The sequence below is a fragment of the Agrilus planipennis genome, unplaced genomic scaffold, assembly GCF_000699045.2.
Source record: "Agrilus planipennis isolate EAB-ADULT unplaced genomic scaffold, Apla_2.0 scaffold176, whole genome shotgun sequence".
Lineage (NCBI taxonomy): Eukaryota > Metazoa > Arthropoda > Insecta > Coleoptera > Buprestidae > Agrilus > Agrilus planipennis.
Window position 1 is genome coordinate 302,062 of NW_020442401.1, and position 20,299 is coordinate 322,360.

The 20,299-nt window shown below is 30.1% G+C and overlaps 5 protein-coding genes and 1 long non-coding RNA gene across 7 annotated transcripts; 3 read left to right on the plus strand and 3 right to left on the minus strand.

Moving 5' to 3' along the window:
* The first annotated feature begins 188 nt into the window (after positions 1-188).
* LOC112906263 (mitochondrial uncoupling protein 3-like) lies at positions 189-2,145 on the plus strand. Of its 2 annotated transcripts, none has more exons than XM_025980120.1 (3): positions 189-371; positions 1,580-1,802; positions 1,960-2,145. In XM_025980120.1, exons 1-3 carry the CDS (start codon positions 245-247, stop codon positions 2,129-2,131), a joined length of 522 nt encoding a protein of 173 aa, XP_025835905.1. In that variant the 5' UTR covers positions 189-244; the 3' UTR covers positions 2,132-2,145. The 2 variants fall into 2 exon arrangements, with proteins under 2 accessions (XP_025835905.1, XP_025835906.1); XM_025980121.1 differs by having other exon boundaries at positions 1,586-1,802.
* Positions 2,146-2,234: 89 nt separating this feature from the next.
* LOC112906264 lies at positions 2,235-2,515 on the minus strand. The gene is made up of 2 exons (XR_003232233.1): positions 2,444-2,515; positions 2,235-2,292 (listed from the first exon to the last, which is right to left on the minus strand). It is a non-coding gene; the product is annotated as an uncharacterized LOC112906264 (long non-coding RNA).
* Positions 2,516-4,487: 1,972 nt separating this feature from the next.
* LOC108737235 (sodium-independent sulfate anion transporter-like) lies at positions 4,488-7,489 on the minus strand. The gene is made up of 10 exons (XM_025980118.1): positions 7,379-7,489; positions 6,913-7,305; positions 6,631-6,851; positions 6,407-6,557; positions 6,077-6,241; positions 5,857-6,018; positions 5,316-5,456; positions 5,068-5,213; positions 4,831-5,007; positions 4,488-4,740 (listed from the first exon to the last, which is right to left on the minus strand). Coding segments are annotated over exons 1-10 (1,773 nt in total). The 5' UTR covers positions 7,380-7,489; the 3' UTR covers positions 4,488-4,524.
* A 779-nt stretch (positions 7,490-8,268) lies between these two features.
* On the minus strand, positions 8,269-11,785 carry LOC108737265 (mitochondrial uncoupling protein 4). The gene is made up of 4 exons (XM_018470006.2): positions 11,543-11,785; positions 11,301-11,477; positions 11,023-11,245; positions 8,269-10,567 (listed from the first exon to the last, which is right to left on the minus strand). The coding sequence occupies exons 1-4, from the start codon at positions 11,727-11,729 to the stop codon at positions 10,393-10,395; spliced, it is 762 nt and encodes a 253-aa protein (XP_018325508.1). The 5' UTR covers positions 11,730-11,785; the 3' UTR covers positions 8,269-10,392.
* A 2,151-nt stretch (positions 11,786-13,936) lies between these two features.
* LOC108737266 (protein enhancer of sevenless 2B) lies at positions 13,937-17,761 on the plus strand. Its single transcript, XM_018470007.2, has 5 exons — positions 13,937-14,359; positions 14,440-14,537; positions 14,838-14,957; positions 15,671-15,836; positions 16,550-17,761. Exons 1-5 carry the CDS (start codon positions 14,282-14,284, stop codon positions 16,721-16,723), a joined length of 636 nt encoding a protein of 211 aa, XP_018325509.1. The 5' UTR covers positions 13,937-14,281; the 3' UTR covers positions 16,724-17,761.
* On the plus strand, positions 16,849-19,915 carry LOC112906266 (regulatory-associated protein of mTOR-like). Its single transcript, XM_025980131.1, has 7 exons — positions 16,849-16,853; positions 18,397-18,429; positions 18,490-18,590; positions 18,763-19,038; positions 19,143-19,384; positions 19,444-19,518; positions 19,649-19,915. Exons 1-7 carry the CDS (start codon positions 16,849-16,851, stop codon positions 19,913-19,915), a joined length of 999 nt encoding a protein of 332 aa, XP_025835916.1.
* Positions 19,916-20,299: the final 384 nt, after the last annotated feature.

A 20,299-nucleotide genomic window follows, 5' to 3' on the forward strand; every position in this document is an offset into this window, starting at 1 on the left:
TAAAAATAATAATGTTTACATATAACTATTTTACCTATAAATTTAACTTTACATAAGTAAATTTTTTATCTTGCAAAGTATCAAATGATATTTTGTAATACTTTCTTTGAAATATAATAATAATATAAAACTATAAAGTTGATAAATCTATGTTACAAGTAAAAATTTGTTTATTAGTATCTATTTATTGTTAGGTAGTATAGGTAGCTACGCAATAGCCTCTTTTATTCATACGCCTCTTACAATGGCAAAAATTCAGTTGCATATGGAAAAGAAAAGGAAATATTTAGGTATTAAACCCAAGTCCTCCAATGTTTTAGAAGCAATTTACAGGGCTTACCAAATCGATGGTATTCGTGGCATGTACAGGGGTGAATACATACTTATTTTTATAATTTAGTTAATACTCTCCATTCTGTTTTTACACATTTTTCCTATCTAAATCTATTAATTAATCTTTCTCAAAACTTTTCTCATCTTGAACTTTTTTTATTTTTGGGTAATCCCCGAATTATATAACTTCGGTACAAATGGAAACGTTTTAGCCCGAAGTCTACAGTGAATGTTTGGGCTTCAAAATCAAAAAGTACTTACTTCTTTGATGTTCAATGCGAATAAAAATTTTAATTAATTCGTACATGTATGAATTTATTAATTTTGCAAAGAGACAAAATGAGAATAGTAAAAATTTATTAGATAACAACAGATGTAGGTGTACCATATATATTTTTCATTTAATAATTTGATGCTTCATCATCATAAAGCCGTCAGTCCTAAGACTGGTTGAACACGCGCCACCACTCTTTCCTATCCTGAGCTAATCTTCTCATTTTCCTAAATCTAGAACATCAAACATTTGATGCTTATTAGTACAATATAATTATAACAAGAAATTGAGTTACAGAGAATACAGGGGCATAAGATTAGTATGCTTAGATTTGCAGATGATAAAGCAGTATTAGCATCTAGCAAGGAGGAGTTAGAGATAGCTTTAAATAAAATGGAAAATACTGGTATGGAAAAGAAGAAACAGTAGGGAAAGAGCGAATATAAAGATAGGAGACGAAAAATTAGAAGAAGTGGCTGATTTTAGGTATCTAGAAAATTAAATAAGTCAGGATATAAAGCAGAGAATAGCGCAGGGTTGAGTCGCTTTCAATAAAAAGAAGTCATTTCTAACGGTTAATTTAGAAATTCGAAAAAAATTGTTAAAGATGTATGCGAATGATGAGGATACCATGGATAGAGAAGGTTAGAAATGAAGAGGTATTAGAAAGAATAGGAGAACAATGAACTTATGTAAGTCATTAAGAAATAGGTGAGACAGATTGGTAGGACACATTCTCAGGCATGAAGGTCTCTTTAGAGACATATTAAAGGCAAAAACGGAAATTAGGAGGGGTACAGGTAGAGGGTAGAGGATGGACCTAGATTAGATTACTGTTCCCAAATAGTTATGGATATGGATTGTTCTAGTTTTAGGGAAATGCGAAGATTAGCTCAGGATAGGAAGGAGTGGAGGTGTGTGTCCAACCAGTCTTAGGACTGACGACCTTATGATAATGATGAAGAAATTGAGTTGTAGGTGGTGTTCCGCTCACAATTTTGGATGTTATATACCTTTTATGTCAAATGCAGTTTCAACCTATGACTTTCAATAACGCTGAGAAATTAGGACTTCCTCGTCCAGTATCCATAAGTGTTACGGGCGCTGTTTCATTAGCCTTGACTTCCATTTTTTGCTTACCACTTGACGTAGTTACGACAAGGCTACTCAACCAGGGTGCTTATGAGCCTAATGAGTAAGATATATCTAAACAGGGCTAACTTTATAAGCATAAAGCTATAAAAAAATAATCGTTTATATTAATTCATTTTCAATCCAAATTTATACTGCAAGTCTTTCCTTTATAAGTAATTATCATAATAAAGTTGTAACAGTTCTAATGTCAATTTTAGGAAATACATCTACAAGAATACCATGCACTGTGTAAGAATGATAATTGAAAACGAAGGGTTTTTTGGATTTTACAAAGGCTTCGTCCCTTTTTTTCTTCGTAGTGGTTTTACTGCAGCGTTTTATCAGTGTACTTATCATATTTTTGTCTTTTTATTGGGGTATGAATTTTAACTACGTATGTGAATATTGTCCAAATGAAATAAAGGTTTGGTAAGAATATTTACTTTATAATTAATAATAATAATATAGCTCTTGCAGCCAAAAGCAATTTTTCCCAAGTACGACGTAAATTTATGATATGAACTCCGTCAGAACGTCGTTTATAGATGTACCTGAAATTAAATATACATACAATATCAAATTGTTTTTTTGAGGTTAAGTTTAATCAAAACCACATTTTGAGACAGGACTATTTAATTGGCCACACAAAAAAGAATAATTTTGTTCTTGGAGAATAAAGCAAATTTGGTAACATAAACTTACTGTTCCATTTGAAAGTCTACATTTGAAGTACCCAAGTGGGTACATGCAGCAAGCATTTTAGTAACANGTCCACATTTTTAAAAGTGGAATCAAACTGATTATTACACCAAACACTAGGCCTAGTTCTACTCCATAGGCAAGACTAGCACAAAAGGTTGCTATAGTCACCATCATGTCGAATTCTAAAAAAACAGTACCAGACAAGAGTGAGTTATTTTAAAAAGTTTGACATTATGGCGGCTGGCGTCCACCATATTAATACTTTCGTAAGGTTACTTATACTACGTAGACTTACTGTTTATTTTCCACAACTTGGGGATAATTTCATAATCGACCATAAACATGACAGCACTAATTAGGACGGCAGCAAGGGTTGCACTTGGAACATAGTAGAAATATGGGGTAAGGAATGTTAAAGCAAGAAGAATAATTGTCCCTGAAATAGTAAATACATTACAAAACCAAAAAAGGGATTTGCAGTGGTTGACAATATTAATTTTTCTCAACAACTTTTTATTTTTTATACTATTTGTTTGAGAACCCTCTCAGAAAGTGATAATTTCGTTCTTTTATCCACAAAATTTATACATAGGTTGATTGGTATCCTCAAGGAGCGTAACTAGGGCGTAAAATCCTTTGCTTAGGCTGTGAGACTCAGAAGGATTTTACGCCTTCGTCACAACCATCAAACCCAGTATTTTAGACAGTTTAAAATTGAACAAAAACGTCTCTCAAAAAAACTTTTTCTTTGAGATATAATTTTTGCATTTTAAAAAACTATTTTAAAGAGACTTCTGTTACAAATATATATAAAAATTATTTTAATGAATAGTAACCTGAGTATAATCCTGCCATTGGAGTCCGAACTCCACTAGCATTGCTTACAGCAGACCTGGTAAAAGCTCCAGTAGCAGGCATCGATTGTACAAAAGATCCCAAAATGTTACATAGGCCAAGTGTCACCATTTCTTGGGTAGCGTCTACTATTTTACCGGCAGCTAAATTTTTTTATTAATAATATTTTTAATAAAAGTCTTTTGCCAATATCTACTTTACCAAAAGATTTGGCAATAGCAACGTTTGCTAAAACTGCGATAACTGGTACTATGATGACTCCCGATCCTAGCATTCCTACCATGTCTATGAAAGAAAGGGTTTCATTGCCCATTTTTGTACTAAACTGTGGCGGTTTGAAGTCGGGGATACCCCTAGTGATATTTCCTGTAATAAGTTGTTTTCTTCGTTTATTAGGTGTTTACATTATGTAAGCAGCTATATTTTTCTAGTGATGTACTTGAAAGAGTAATGTTTAAATTTATGACTATACAGTGTAGCTTTTGCGTATTATAAAATTAACAATGGAAACTGTAAATATTCATAAATTACCATAAATTTTAAAAGGTACTTTTCCCCATTTTTGTTCAAAATAGCAAGCCAAAAGTGACGTCAACAAGACTATTAAAGCATTTCGTCCAATAGAAAACAGCCACAAAATTTTCTTACTGGTCTCACTTTTAACTTTGATTTTAGGAAGTTGCTAAAAAAAATGTTTTAAATATGTGTGTACATATATGTACATACATAACACAATCATGCAAGAATCAAATTACCTTAAAAGCGATCAAAAAAATCATGCATGCAATGCCCAGTAGGGAATCCCCTAAAGTTATTTTATTTATATGTAGATATAGTTTATAAGCCCAGTCGATTATTCCTTGACTATTATATTTAATACCCAAAAGACCTTTCAGTTGTGCCATTATAATTATTACAGAGGTAGCTGAGGTAAATCCTGATACAACAGGAACTGATATAAAATCTACCAAAAACCCTGTAAAAGATTAAACCCTTAAGTAGAAAATTTAGAGTAGTAAAATCTAATGTGTACTTACCAAGTCTTAAGATTCCCATGATGAGCTCCACACATCCAGAAAGGAAGCAAAGCAAAATAACAAATTCAATTGGTAAATNGTAAAGAAAAGATCAATTGTTATTAGTAGGAATGTCACCGGTATGAAACAATTAGTATACCTACATGTACTCACATAATATATATATATATATAAATAAAAACAAGTACATTAACAATTTAATAAGGGTAGCTGTTCATTAAGGTTGGTCTTGGAAAAAGAGATTTTATACGAATTTTCTAAAAGTTTTCCTGAGTCTGAATAACAAAATACAAGTTCGTCTTTTCTATAATATTTTTCTAGGGCTGCACTCACTTCTTCGCTAACGTTAATAAATTTGGTTGTAATGGACATTTTTTTGAGAGTTTTCTGGAGATTTTGTAGAGACTAAATAAGAAAGAATAAAAAATAGACAAAAGTACTATGAAATAAATTAATAACAAGATTGTATTTTTAATAATATTCAAACAAATTTACCTGCATAGAAGAATAATCCAATCTTAGCACTGTGCTAAAGTCTATTATGACGACTGAAATATGCATTTTTTCGAAATTATTCAAAATTTTAACTGTTTCCTGTGTAAAATAGTCAACAGCTGGGAATAAAAATCCCACTTGCAGCTCCAACAACAGACACATTTCTCCTGATTGCAACTAAATCATTTAAAACCAATAAACACATAGGAATTTTAAAAATAAAATATAGGCACTTACAGCAATTGTTTGAGACTTAATTTTCGGCCTCGTCCACATTTTTAAAAGTGGAATCAAACTTATTATTACACCAAACACTAGGCCTAGTTCTACTCCATAGGCAAGACTAGCACAAAAGGTTGCTATAGTCACCATCATGTCGAATTCTAAAAAAACAGTACCAGTTATTTTAAAAAGTTTGACAATATGGCGGCTGGCGTCCACCATATTAATAATTTCGTAAGGTTACTTATACTACGTAGACTTACTGTTTATTTTCCACAACTTGGGGATAATTTCATAATCGACCATAAACATGACAGCACTAATTAGGACGGCAGCAAGGGTTGCACTTGGAACATAGTAGAAATATGGGGTAAGGAATGTTAAAGCAAGAAGAATAATTGTCCCTGAAATAGTAAATACATTACAAAACCAAAAAAGGGATTTGCAGTGGTTGACAATATTAATTTTTCTCAACAACTTTTTATTTTTTATACTATTTGTTTGAGAACCCTCTCAGAAAGTGATAATTTCATTCTTTTATCCACAAAATTTATACATAGGTTGATTGGTATCCTCAAGGAGCGTAACTAGGGCGTAAAATCCTTTGCTTAGGCTGTGAGACTCAGAAGGATTTTACGACTTCGTCACAACCATCAAACCCAGTATTTTAGACAGTTTAAAATTGAACAAAAACGTCTCTCAAAAAAACTTTTTCTTTGAGATATAATTTTTGCATTTTAAAAAACTATTTTAAAGAGACTTCTGTTACAAATATATATAAAAATTATTTTAATGAATAGTAACCTGAGTATAATCCTGCCATTGGAGTCCGAACTCCACTAGCATTGCTTACAGCAGACCTGGTAAAAGCTCCAGTAGCAGGCATCGATTGTACAAAAGATCCCAAAATGTTACATAGGCCAAGTGTCACCATTTCTTGGGTAGCGTCTACTATTTTACCGGCAGCTAAATTTTTTTATTAATAATATTTTTAATAAAAGTCTTTTGCCAATATCTACTTTACCAAAAGATTTGGCAATAGCAACGTTTGCTAAAACTGCGATAACTGGTACTATGATGACTCCCGATCCTAGCATTCCTACCATGTCTATGAAAGAAAGGGTTTCATTGCCCATTTTTGTACTAAACTGTGGCGGTTTGAAGTCGGGGATACCCCTAGTGATATTTCCTGTAATAAGTTGTTTTCTTCGTTTATTAGGTGTTTACATTATGTAAGCAGCTATATTTTTCTAGTGATGTACTTGAAAGAGTAATGTTTAAATTTATGACTATACAGTGTAGCTTTTGCGTATTATAAAATTAACAATGGAAACTGTAAATATTCATAAATTACCATAAATTTTAAAAGGTACTTTTCCCCATTTTTGTTCAAAATAGCAAGCCAAAAGTGACGTCAACAAGACTATTAAAGCATTTCGTCCAATAGAAAACAGCCACAAAATTTTCTTACTGGTCTCACTTTTAACTTTGATTTTAGGAAGTTGCTAAAAAAAATGTTTTAAATATGTGTGTACATATATGTACATACATAACACAATCATGCAAGAATCAAATTACCTTAAAAGCGATCAAAAAAATCATGCATGCAATGCCCAGTAGGGAATCCCCTAAAGTTATTTTATTTATATGTAGATATAGTTTATAAGCCCAGTCGATTATTCCTTGACTATTATATTTAATACCCAAAAGACCTTTCAGTTGTGCCATTATAATTATTACAGAGGTAGCTGAGGTAAATCCTGATACAACAGGAACTGATATAAAATCTACCAAAAACCCTGTAAAAGATTAAACCCTTAAGTAGAAAATTTAGAGTAGTAAAATCTAGTGTATACTTACCAAGTCTTAAGATTCCCATGATGAGCTCCACACATCCAGAAAGGAAGCAAAGCAAAATAACAAATTCAATTGGTAAATCACGACATACAGAGAGTGTCAGAAGTGCCATTAAGCTTGTAGGACCTATAGAAACTTCTTTAATTGTTCCAAAAAACACATAAATAAAAGAACCAATAAATGCGGAGTATAGACCATACTGAGCTGGTAAATTAGCAAGAGTTGCGTAAGCCATAGACTGAGGCATCATAGTTAAGCCCAATGTTATTCCAGCTATAACATCCGATACTGCATCCAACTTAGTATATTGTGGTAACCATTGGAGAATATGAATTCTCTTGAAAATAATTTCTTTGAATCGTTTGCATTTTCTTTTGCCATTATCACCGTTTTCCACTGCATTATAAAAACAGAACTCTTTATTAATAACAGTTACTTGACTTATCTAAGGGTTTGTGATAGTACTTACTTTTGAAAGCTTCGGAATGCTTACTGCGTAAAGTATCGCATTCACACTCGAATTACTTCTTATAAAAACGTAAATAGAATATAGGCCTAGATTTATGATGTAATTATGAAATATGTTTGTTTGATGTGAGTTCATTTTAATAACGAAAAATGAATAAAGAAATCTTTGGCAAACAAGATAATAACGTATCAGACAACTAATATTTAAAGTAGAATAAATTATAAAAAAGACTACAATACACATAAGTATTAACCAGCCCTAATAACGAATTCGGTCATTTAAATACATTATCATGGATCGTGATACGAAAATATGCAACATACGTACGTAAGTACATATTGATAATAAAAATTTTGTAAAAGACAAATAGTATAGAAAAATACATTACTCAATTCAACCGTAATATACCGAGGTTATTACAATAGTAATGTATATAATGCTTGTGTTTATGGCCATGACTTAGAAGAGAAGTGATAATAAAAACAAATAAACATTTGGTACCTTTAATTCAAATCAATCACCACATTAACAAGAAAATAAAACAAAAAATTATTTTTTTTTTGGTATAAACCATTACAAATATCCTAATATACATATATGTACAATTCATTTACAATAAACTATTTACATGCCATATTTACAAATATTAATGGGGGTAAAATACAACAAATATACATATATTTTTTATATTACAATTATGGCGTACAGCGAAAAATTAAAGCCAAAATGGAGTAAAAAGTAAGTAACTATTATNAAGGATATGTAACTGTAAAAGATAAGTCTCATTTAAATTAGTGTCTTTTTTATTTATTGTATCAATTAGTATTTTTATCTATGTAGCTCTTATCTTGATAAACTCCTCTGACTATGGGCGAAACGTCTGTTATTGGTTTTTTAAGTATAAAAATTTTACCCCATTTTCACTTTGATTCTTTGACTTCGTAGAATAAGGGTAAGAAATGAAAACCGTAGATACGCACACACACATATGTATTTTTTTTGTGTTTTTTTTTTATTAAAAGATAAAGACAAAAATCCTGGAACTTAACTAGTCTACATTCAATATCTGTTTTTCCAAATAAGACAACCATAATGTATGTATATAACACTAATAATAGAACTGCCATTTTTGTAGGAAAGCAATAAAACTGACTTAAGAAACATTTGCAATTTATTACTTTAGTACATTTGTAGCTTAGGTTCAGGTTATAATACTCCCCATACTTACTGCCCTATGAACTTTTTTATCCAATTCCACAAACACACACACATACACACATGTATCTACACACCAACTATACTATTTTCTATGTTTCTATTTTTATTTTAATTCTTGGTAAGATTATTATAAGTGAAGGGTAAATAATTTGTACATCTATCAGTCATTTAGACATAATATTTAATTCAGTCAGACAATAAAAATTGACAAATTATCATATGTTGAGAAATGAGATTATATTTTGGCCAACACAATTTTATAGTCTTGGGTAATAGAATTCATTAGTCAGTCATTGTTGATAAAAAATTATCGTTATTATTAACTAGTAAGGCAGTTTATCATTTAACGACTTTTTCCAAACTGCATTTTTTTTTTAATGACTTACTTTATTCAATATGCCGGTACTTAATTGCATACACGTATTCCAGGTACTTATATTCAGTGGAGCAAATTAAAACATTAACTAAGTAATTGTAATTTTGTTCCATTGCGTATAAATATCGATTTACTTGTTTGATATTGTCTTTATTATCTACCTTTTTTATTCTTATTCCAATATTTTTCTTCAAAATTTCTTAAATGCACTTGCGTATCGAGATAAAATTTAATAAATAAGATAGAATTTGGCAAGTCTAAGACTACGGTAAAAGTAAAATTACACATTTAAAGCAAGTCTGAGGTAAATTTTAAAAAAATGTCTTTAAAAATGAATAAATAATAATAACGAAAAATCAACTATACAAATTAGCATAAGTATTATTTAGTCTACAAAAAAAGTTTGCGGATGCTTGCTTAGGTTGTGTAAAGATGTCTAAAATTAGTTTTGTGCAACTCTTCAAATATAATATTAACATTTTCTTACAGTCTTTAAGCTATAGGAAATTAAAAATCCTGTCTAAAGAAAGAATGCTCTTAGGGTCTATCCATAAACCATAGACTCTATTTTTAGCTTTGACCTTTTTGATCCACTTGATCTCCCATGGTTTTATACTTACACTCCCCCCCCCCACAAGAACAACGCGGTCTATAACATTTTTGAAATCAAATTTTCATGGAAATCCAGTACATATGTAGGAGTTAAACTGTAAATCATATTTAGTATTTTCGACTAATTAATGCAGGTAATAGACATTGATTCCCATCTTTGATAAAGCTGATAATTGACGGCAAGAATACAAAAAAAAATTTTTTTTTTAACAATAAAAAACCACGTTGCTCAAGTATCAATGCCACATAATTCAGAATAGCCTTTTTTCAGGCCCCATTCCCTCACAGAATCATAAGGTTAATAACTAGCCCTTTTCACTAGTTTTTGAAGCTTTCTAAGGCTAATATAAACTTTATTACGTGTGTCTAAAAATATTTTGATATTTTCTATTTTCATCGACTATTTCGTACTTTTTGAAATATAAAAGTACAATTAAAATTTTCTAAATTATCTTACTGTTACTAAAATGATATAAATGGATAACAATGCATTTTAAAAGTACACATGTGTATACCTAAATGTGCCATTTCATAATGTTATTCAATTACTCTTGCAAAATGGTCGTTCTTAAAACGTTAAAAAATAAAATTACCTTTTTTAATGCAAAAATATGCATAAGGAAAACGTATTTTCAAAAAAATGATATTTTCTAATATTGCAGTGTTGATTTTTTTTCCATAATATCAGACACTAACCTGATAATTACTAAAAAGTTTAAAATTTCCTAACATTGTTAAGCATTTATACCCTTCTATAATTAATTCGCCATATTTTAATAGATAAAAAATCTAATAAACATATTTGTAGTTAAAATTGATGAGCCCCAATAAGATTCATAACTTCTTCGTACGACAGCCAAAAAGTTAGAGACCATGGGGCCATTCTAATCCATATTGGAAAGAATCCCTTATAAAGAGCAAAAAAACCCTCGTTCCTTATGGTTTTTTGAAGGCAATCGAAAGATGATTTGTATAATAAACCCCTTAAAAATAATAATAGCAACAATAAATGATACTGGCTTTCACATAGTAAAAAAATATACTTTTATTCTTTATTTTTAAATGTTAATGTCAGTAACTTATTTCAGCTATTAATTTTTCATAGTTTGTTTTGTTTTTATTCATTTAATAAACATAAAAATAGTTTTTCTATTGTTTGGTGCCATTGCAAAAGAAGGATGTAAATTAATAACAATTGTAAAGGTATTCGATAACAAAAAAGTAAACTTTAATATACAATTTTAAATAGAAGGTAAAGCAATTTTACATTTAAATTTCTAATTAAATTAATTACTTAAGTAGTTTACTCGTATAATAAATTCTGTTGATTTTGAAATTTATTCCATTAGAAAATAAAGTAAGTGATATCTCTATGGCATAAACGATTTTTGACTGTTTAAAAATTAATAAAAAATAAAATTAAAAAAAAAAAACTGACCTGCCCTCTTTATCTAACTGCTGATTCATGACACGCGTCTTGACAACGTCCGCGGGGGTTCCCATGCACGCACCCACAAATCCAGCGCAAATACTTGACATGACATGGGTCAAGTGATTATCTTCCAATGAAGTGTTGCGGAGTATGAAACGTTTAGCAGAATCGTATGTCGTCAGATCACCTAAATTGACTAAAGCGGCTCTTTGTACATTTGGTATGGAACCTTAAATAAATAATAAAAATAACAAACAAGAAATTCTTTGTAAAATTATTAGCACCTTTCCATAATCCTCGATATCCAGAAGCCTTCACCACTTTCGTAAAAGCATCGAAAAACCCATGAACTCTCGGGGGAAGTCCCAATAAACGTCTCTTCCCTTCCATTTGAAGCTGAACTTTAATAAGATCAGTAGGACTAGCTATAAACTGGGCAAAGGCCCCCGCAGTAGTACCACCTAAATATGCAGACAAAAAAGAAATTAATAACGACAAAAAATAGTAATAACTGACTAATTCTTACATAATGCTGATTTCCAAATTGAAAAATATTCTCCTGGTCTGTTAACGAAAAGTTCATCCCTTAGAGTTTTGTAAGTAACAATTCGCGTACCAGAGTACACCATATGTCTTAACATACCAGCTGATATGCCTTGCCATAATTTTATTAAACCTTCTTCTTTAATAATGCCAATTGCAGTTCCAAACATACCCCGATAAGGGGCCTACAACAATTTGTATACTGAAACAATCGCACTGACTTTTAAACGATTGTCATTTTTTTATTAAAATATTGTTAAAAAAATATTTTTCTTCAAAATTTCTTAAATGCACTTGCGTATCGAGATAAAATTTAATAAATAAGATAGAATTTGGCAAGTCTAAGACTACGGTAAAAGTAAAATTACACATTTAAAGCAAGTCTGAGGTAAATTTTAAAAAAATGTCTTTAAAAATGAATAAATAATAATAACGAAAAATCAACTATACAAATTAGCATAAGTATTATTTAGTCTACAAAAAAAGTTTGCGGATGCTTGCTTAGGTTGTGTAAAGATGTCTAAAATTAGTTTTGTGCAACTCTTCAAATATAATATTAACATTTTCTTACAGTCTTTAAGCTATAGGAAATTAAAAATCCTGTCTAAAGAAAGAATGCTCTTAGGGTCTATCCATAAACCATAGGCTCTATTTTTAGCTTTGACCTTTTTGATCCACTTGATCTCCCATGGTTTTATACTTACACTCCCCCCCCCCACAAGAACAACGCGGTCTATAACATTTTTGAAATCAAATTTTCATGGAAATCCAGTACATATGTAGGAGTTAAACTGTAAATCATATTTAGTATTTTCGACTTATTAATGCAGGTAATAGACATTGATTCCCATCTTTGATAAAGCTGATAATTGACGGCAAGAATACAAAAAAAAATTTTTTTTTTAACAATAAAAAACCACGTTGCTCAAGTATCAATGCCACATAATTCAGAATAGCCTTTTTTCAGGCCCCATTCCCTCACAGAATCATAAGGTTAATAACTAGCCCTTTTCACTAGTTTTTGAAGCTTTCTAAGGCTAATATAAACTTTATTACGTGTGTCTAAAAATATTTTGATATTTTTTATTTTCATCTACTATTTCGTACTTTTTGAAATATAAAAGTACAATTAAAATTTTCTAAATTATCTTACTGTTACTAAAATGATATAAATGGATAACAATGCATTTTAAAAGTACACATGNAATTTATCAAAAAAAAAATTAAGTAATCGTTACGCAACAAAAGTTGTAAGCTTGGCAACAACACGAACTTTAACCTCCAATACTATAATTTATTATTTTGCCTCCATGTGCTAACTAAATAAAGAATCAATTTACTTAGAATAATTTCTCACCATCTAAGTTTAATATCATTGTAATCTTCTATCAAAATAACAAAAGAATAAATCACTAATCATAGGAATGTCACATTATTGTAGATCATTCATTCTTGGCAACATTGTCTATTGTCATACTATGCCTATTTGGTATTGGTAATTGGTACACTTCGCGCAAAAGATGCCGATATACTGAAAGCCCCAGTGCCCAGTTCAATTATCGAAGGAGAAATTAAAAATAATATATTCAAATAGTAACAATGATAATTTGTAAATCGTCATGTTATTGATTTCGCATTTGCAACTGCTGTTACGTTTCTTTAATGACACCGGTAAAAATAAATAACAATTCGTGTAGTCGAAAGTACATATACACTTCCACAAGCGTAACTCAGATTTCCCATAAAGTTTTTCAAAATACAAATACATGCAGTAAATGTACATAATTTATTTAAAAAATTAAGTCAAATAAACAAAAAATTAGAATAAATTTGTTTTTGATTTATCAATAAACTAGTAACGTCTATATTATTTAATTCTCATTTTTTTTCTTATATTTTAATTAAATGCAAAACTAAAGACAGGATAAGGTCAAAAAAGAGCTAAATTATTAAATTAACACCAACGTTTCGCGTTTCGACTATTGGTGTAAATTTTATCAAGGTAGATGTTCCTTTAAGTCAATGGTTCTCTTCCTACATAGCAAAAATGAAACAGAAACTCTTTTTTTGCCTTTATTCTAGATTTGATTTTACAATTTTAAGGTTTTTAGTTTTTACTTAACTGCGGTTATTTTGTCCAATTAAACATTTTTTAGAACATTGCTTTTGGTGCAGTTTTGGAGCTGACATTTTTATTAACTCCTATAAATTAAAAAATATATACCTAACTATAGAAAAGAACTTATAATTTGTAATAGCTGTTAAACATAGTAATTAACATTACAATTTATCTATCATTAACTCGTTTGGAAATCCTTCGTTACGCCACTGCAATATTCCTACGCAAACATTTTGACTTCGAATAGTGTATGGTATATTGAATATTAGTGTGGTATGGTGGGAGTGTACTCTGTATGGTGATGGCAATGAAATTGACGTTCCAAAAGAAATATTAAAAATTTAATGCAATTCAGCTAAATTATTAACTTTAATTTGTATTGCAACAGCACATACTGGTCATTTCCCAGTTTTTTAGTTTAGAAAGTGACGAGTGAACAATCTAGTGGTTATTTGAGACTTTAGATATCTTAGGAATTTCCTAAAGTAGTGGTGAGGATAAAATGTATTTTTATTGACGTCTTTTGTGTTTATCGTATAATTTGACTTTTGAAATTGCACGTTTGTGTAACAATTGACAATCAGAAAAATTTGAATTTCAACAATGGAAGCAATAGCCAAGCACGAATTCAATGCGACCGCCGAAGATGAACTTAGTTTTAAGAGATCACAAGTTCTCAAGGTAAGTGTCCAGTAGTTTCACACTGACCTGTCTTGTAGAGTTCATTAGTTTTTTGTCTAAGTAGAGTCGTAATGTTTCAGATTCTTAATATGGAAGATGATATGAATTGGTACAGGGCTGAATTAGATGGCAAAGAAGGACTGATACCTAGTAACTATATAGAAATGAAAAATCACAAGTAAGTTGCTAAAAAGTAACTGTATTTGAATATTTTTTTATATTAATCACACGTTTTTTAACTTTTTTGTTTAACCATATGTAATAATGTAGGTAATTATGTGTTCTTAATAATTATATAGCTTAATCATTTAAATGGCAGCGTCCTTATATGTTGTCCTGTGTTTATTTAGATGGTTATGTCAAGATAATTTTAATTTTTTTAAACATTAAGAAATCCGTTACTTCTGTCATGTGCAACTCAGAATATTTTTGCCTCTGTTATTAAATTAAATGATTTACTGAAAAACTTTATTTTCAGCTGGTACTATGGTAGGATAACTAGGGCGGATGCAGAAAAGTTATTAATGAATAAACATGAAGGAGCCTTTTTAATTAGAATTAGTGAGTCATCACCAGGGGACTTTTCATTATCAGTGAAGTAAGTTAAATATTCAAAATCCTATTTCAATAAAGTAAACTACTTACAATTAGAAAATTCAGATAGTCACATGTATCAGTAAACATTGACCAATATATCTGTTAGATTGTTAAGTTGTAATTTGTTTTAAAAGATAATTTATGTAGTAATAGATTAATTCATATTTTTATTACAACTTTGCTGAATTATAAGCCTGTATTTATGTAGACATATATGAACTCAATTTAATTTTTTTTTTCCATTTCAAATCCCAATTTCACCTCATTAGACTTTGAATTTTGAGAAATACCTGTTTAATGTTTTTCTATATTACATAAGGAAGATTTTACCTAAATTGTATAGTTTTAAGATCAGTGGCTTTGTCTGGGCTTTAATACATAGCCCATCACTCAGTTTTCCCTTTTACAGCAAGTACCAATTTCATATTTGGTTATAAAATGTTTTTTTATACTCTCAGCCTACTATGTAGATTTTCTTTTATTGTATTACTCATTCTGTAAAAATTGACTCCTTAATTCTGGTTCTCTCATTTATTAAACAATTCTACCTACTTTTTTTCCATACAAATTTTGAACTTCCATTTCACCTTGCACATTGTATTAGGAGGGTTTTCTTCAAATTTTGCATTTTTGAGATGGATAGCAATTTAGACTGAGCGTTAATATAGTGTAATACTTAAGTCATATTTCGTTTCATAAATAGATTTATTTCAGGTGTTCTGATGGTGTACAGCATTTTAAAGTTCTTAGGGATGCACAGGGGAAATTTTTCTTATGGGTCGTTAAGTTTAATTCACTAAATGAACTTGTAGAATATCATCGCACCGCTTCAGTCTCAAGGTCACAAGATGTTAAATTACGGGATATGGTTACTGAAGAAGTAAGTTGTACTTTCCTGCTACACAAAATTCAATAATTATTTTAAAATGATTTTCTGACAGTTTTTATGTTTACATAATTTATTTTGAATGTTTACATGATAAATAACAATTCGTGTAGTCGAAAGTACATATACACTTCCACAAGCGTAACTCAGATTTCCCATAAAGTTTTTCAAAATACAAATACATGCAGTAAATGTACATAATTTATTTTGAATGTTTACATGAGTCATCTATTGTATATAAAAACAATAATGAATACGTTTTGATTTTGCTACTATTGTTAAATCATTTTCCGAGAATGTTATTAATCATTTGTGTTACTAAAGCTTTATTAATGTCAACAATTGATAATACAAAAATTTTAATGACATAGTTTAATTTACCAAAACTATTAATTTTTTGCTGTACATTAGGCAATAAAAATATAACTAAAGTTGCATTGAAATGCAACAACAATAAAAAACATGTTTTTTCAGGTTTTTTGAAGTTATGATAACAATATATATTTTTCTAATTATGTAGACGATAGTTAAGAAATATGATAAAGGTTATAATATATATTTTTTCTCATAAATAGTGCGATAAATAAAATTTAACACTAATATGCTGTGATTACAAGAAAGAAATGGGGGAAGCAGTTATGGGGGGGGGGGGCTAAAGTCATACAACAAGTTGGATAGATTTACATGTCTGTTAAATTTTGTTTTAGTGCTTAGTGCAGGCCTTATACGATTTTAAACCTCAAGAACCAGGTGAATTGGAGTTTAAACGTGGTGACGTTATCACAGTAACAGATCGCACTGACCAGCACTGGTGGAACGGAGAGATTGGACATAGGCGTGGCCTTTTCCCGGCCACTTACGTAACACCTTATCACACATAATTTTGCTCATTTCGTTCTAAGTCCTATGAAATTATTTTTGTTGTAAATTTTATTAACTTTTCTCCCCCTAAAACAATGTTTGAGTGTAATCAAAAACGAAAGAAAATAACAGGCCTAATATGAGCATGAAGTATAGAAGTAACTACGAAAGACCTCCGATGGTCTTTGTAACAGAAAAATGTTATTTTAGCCAATTTTATCCATACATGCAAAGACATATTGGAGTGGTTGAACTTGTCATACTTTTTCAGTGTACGTGGAGTATCTTTTTTTTTATTTTAAGGGAGGTAATGAGCACTGTAGGATATTATTAGGTGCTTTGATTTATTTTTGTATGGACGTGAAGTAAAAACTACGCTAAAAAAACTATTTTAATACGAATTGAAAACTTGATGTATTGAATGTAAGAAAAATGGTATTACAACGCACAGAAAGTTACGTTTCAATTGAATTGACGAATGTGGGTAATATTTTAATTGGAAAGGAGGAATTTTCAATTCAATAAAACAATTTTAATAACTAATTATATTTTCAATGCCACTTCTACTAAGTACGAAGCTGGATATCTTATTTAAATCATTTAATTGTATCGTTTTAATCAGAAAGAAATAAAAGAACAGAGCAGGCCAACTTTATGTTAGTGTTTGAGTGACATTAGAAGTTTGGAATAGATAACATTTTCAACTCCAGTGCGTGCTCTATTCTTATATTTCTCTATTTTGTGTTTTTAATCAAACAATGGATTCCTCCTATGCAAATGTTGTATTCCCTCGTGTACAATGCAAATTGGATTTTTTTCTCAGCATGAATATTTCTGCTGTATACCATGATGATTCAGTTTTCTTTCGTATGCAACTTAATAGTGCCTAATAAATGTCAATGTATTTTCTTCTATTTTACTATAGATCTTCGTTAGATTTACTAATTTATTATAAACCTATTTGGTTGCATTATTAGAAATATAACAGTTTACATTGCACACACACCTCATATTTTTTTCGTGGTGCATTATTTCTAATAAATGTGTCCATTTTTAAATTGGGAATTATGATTTTATAATTAAATTTACGCATTTTATGTAATAAAAAAAATTAACTATGTATTTTGCAAAACCATCATAATTTGTATATGCCAATCAGAATAAAAATGGTTATGTTACTACAATAATAATAATAATCTTAATTGAGAAGTAAGTAAAGAAATGTAGTGTGTTTCATGTTGGAAGTGAAATTTCTATATGTTGTCCTGTCTCATTCAAACTCATTTATCTCTCACTCCATTTTAAAATTATATGCATTCTCCTCTCCACATCATTCAGTGTTTCACTTTGAATTCCGTGACGATTTTTTCCTATTCCTTCTTTCACCTTATTACATGATAGAAATTTCACTTCAGTAAGTACTACATTTCTCAAACAACTGTAATGAATAAAAGTAAAAAATAAAACGATAAATTAGGACAATTCACTATCAAACGCAACTGTAAGCATTAATAACTATTTTTCAATTGTTAAGGCGGGTTGTTTGGCACGGGTTTTTTTACGTGTAACCTGTTAATTAAAGAAATGTGGATTTTTGTCAAATTTTGTGTACTAATCTTAAACATATCTATGAAGACTCTAATAACATTTCTTTGATCTAAAACAAAAGTTCGTTATGTTTTAATGTAAAAAGAAAAATAATANTAACATTGGATCTTATTGACAAGTAAATGTGTTAAATTCAAAATTAATTTTTTGTGTTTTATGTTTAATATTTCTTTTGTAGCATTCCCGGACAACTTACAGATAGACGAACAATGTTAGGTGAATTAAATTGGATCTTTACCGCAATTACAGATACTATTGCGTGGAATACTTTACCAAAAGGTTTGTTGTAATGTTGTTTTGTCATTTTTATAATTTTTTGCTGATACCCTTAATGATTTTTATCTGTATAGTATTTAATACCTTTCTGCGCTTATTATGTTTTAATTAATAAAGGAAGTTTTTATTTGTGACTTTTCGACTATATTATACGGATTTTGTATATTTTTTTCAGAGTTATTTCAGAAACTTTTTAGACAGGATCTCCTGGTAGCTAGTTTATTCAGAAACTTTCTATTAGCTGAAAGAGTAATGCGATCGTATGATTGCACTCCAGTGAGTTCACCTGCACTTCCACCTACTTATCAGCACCCCATGTGGCAGGCTTGGGATTTAGCACTTGATCTCAGTCTTGGTCAACTACCTCGCATTATAAACGATAATGAACCATTTGAACATTTGCCATTTTTCGAAGAACAACTGACTGCCTTCCAAGTGTGGCTTGAATTAGGTAAATTATGAAAAACAAAATTACTGTAAACACACTGTACATTATTAATTGAAAATTGTTTTCAACTTGTTCCTTTGTATCTCAAATAAGTACATTATTTATAGGTTCAGAAGAAAGAAGTCCACCAGAGCAACTACCAATAGTTCTGCAAGTTCTTTTAAGTCAAATTCACAGAATGAGAGCTTTAGAATTGTTAGGGAAGTTTCTGGATTTTGGTCCTTGGGCTGTGAACTTAGCTTTGTCAGTAGGAATATTTCCGTATGTTTTAAAACTTTTGCAAAGTTGCGCAAAAGAGTTGCGACCTCTTTTGGTCTTTATTTGGGCTAAAATATTAGCTGTCGACAATGTAAGTACTCTTAGGATCTTTAGTCTGCAGACGAATTAATATTAGCTCTTCTTCTTTAGACTTGTCAAACAGATTTGGTCAGGGAACGATATCATAATTATTTCCTGTCGGTTTTACAGGATACTACAGTAACAGTAAGTATTTCTCTTCTGCTTCCATTTTTTGGCTTCTTATTTATTATTTAAGTATGTGTTGTTCTAAAAAGACATATTAATGCTGTCATATGAAGTTTAATAAATGCTAACATTTAATTGTAACTTACAGGCTGAACATCGTACCCAGGCTGCTTTTGTATTGGCATGCATAGTGAATGACTATAGGGAAGGACAAGAAGCTGCCTTACAAGGATCGCTGGTCAGTATATGCCTGGAACAGTTGTCTGATCCTAATCCTCAGTTGCGTCAATGGGTAGCGATTTGCCTAGGCAGATTGTGGGACCATTATGAAAAAGCCAGATGGACTGGTGTCAGAGACATAGCTCATGAAAAACTGTATACTCTCTTACAAGATCCTTGTCCATTAGAATTTTAAATAAAAATATTTCCAATCAAACAGTTTGCAGTTTCCAGTAATTATAATAAACATTAATTTAGCATAGGCTTTAGAAAACCTGGCATTACTTCAAATACGTTTATAGTTCTTGTACATACTAACGTAAAATGCATTTTATGAAAGCTATAATGCAAATACACATTTTAAACTTTAGTTTTTGCCTTTTTTTTAGTCATATAAGGGGGTGGTGAATATGATTTTTTTGTAGCAAAGAATGCGTACACAAAAGTGTTATCAGTGACGACCATTTAGATTAAAATTTCTTTCACCTCTGCTGGATAATAGCGAGATTCATTTCTTTCGCAAAATAAATATAATTTTTGTTATCTTTGTCTTATCTTAAATGAAGTTGAGTGTAAAAAG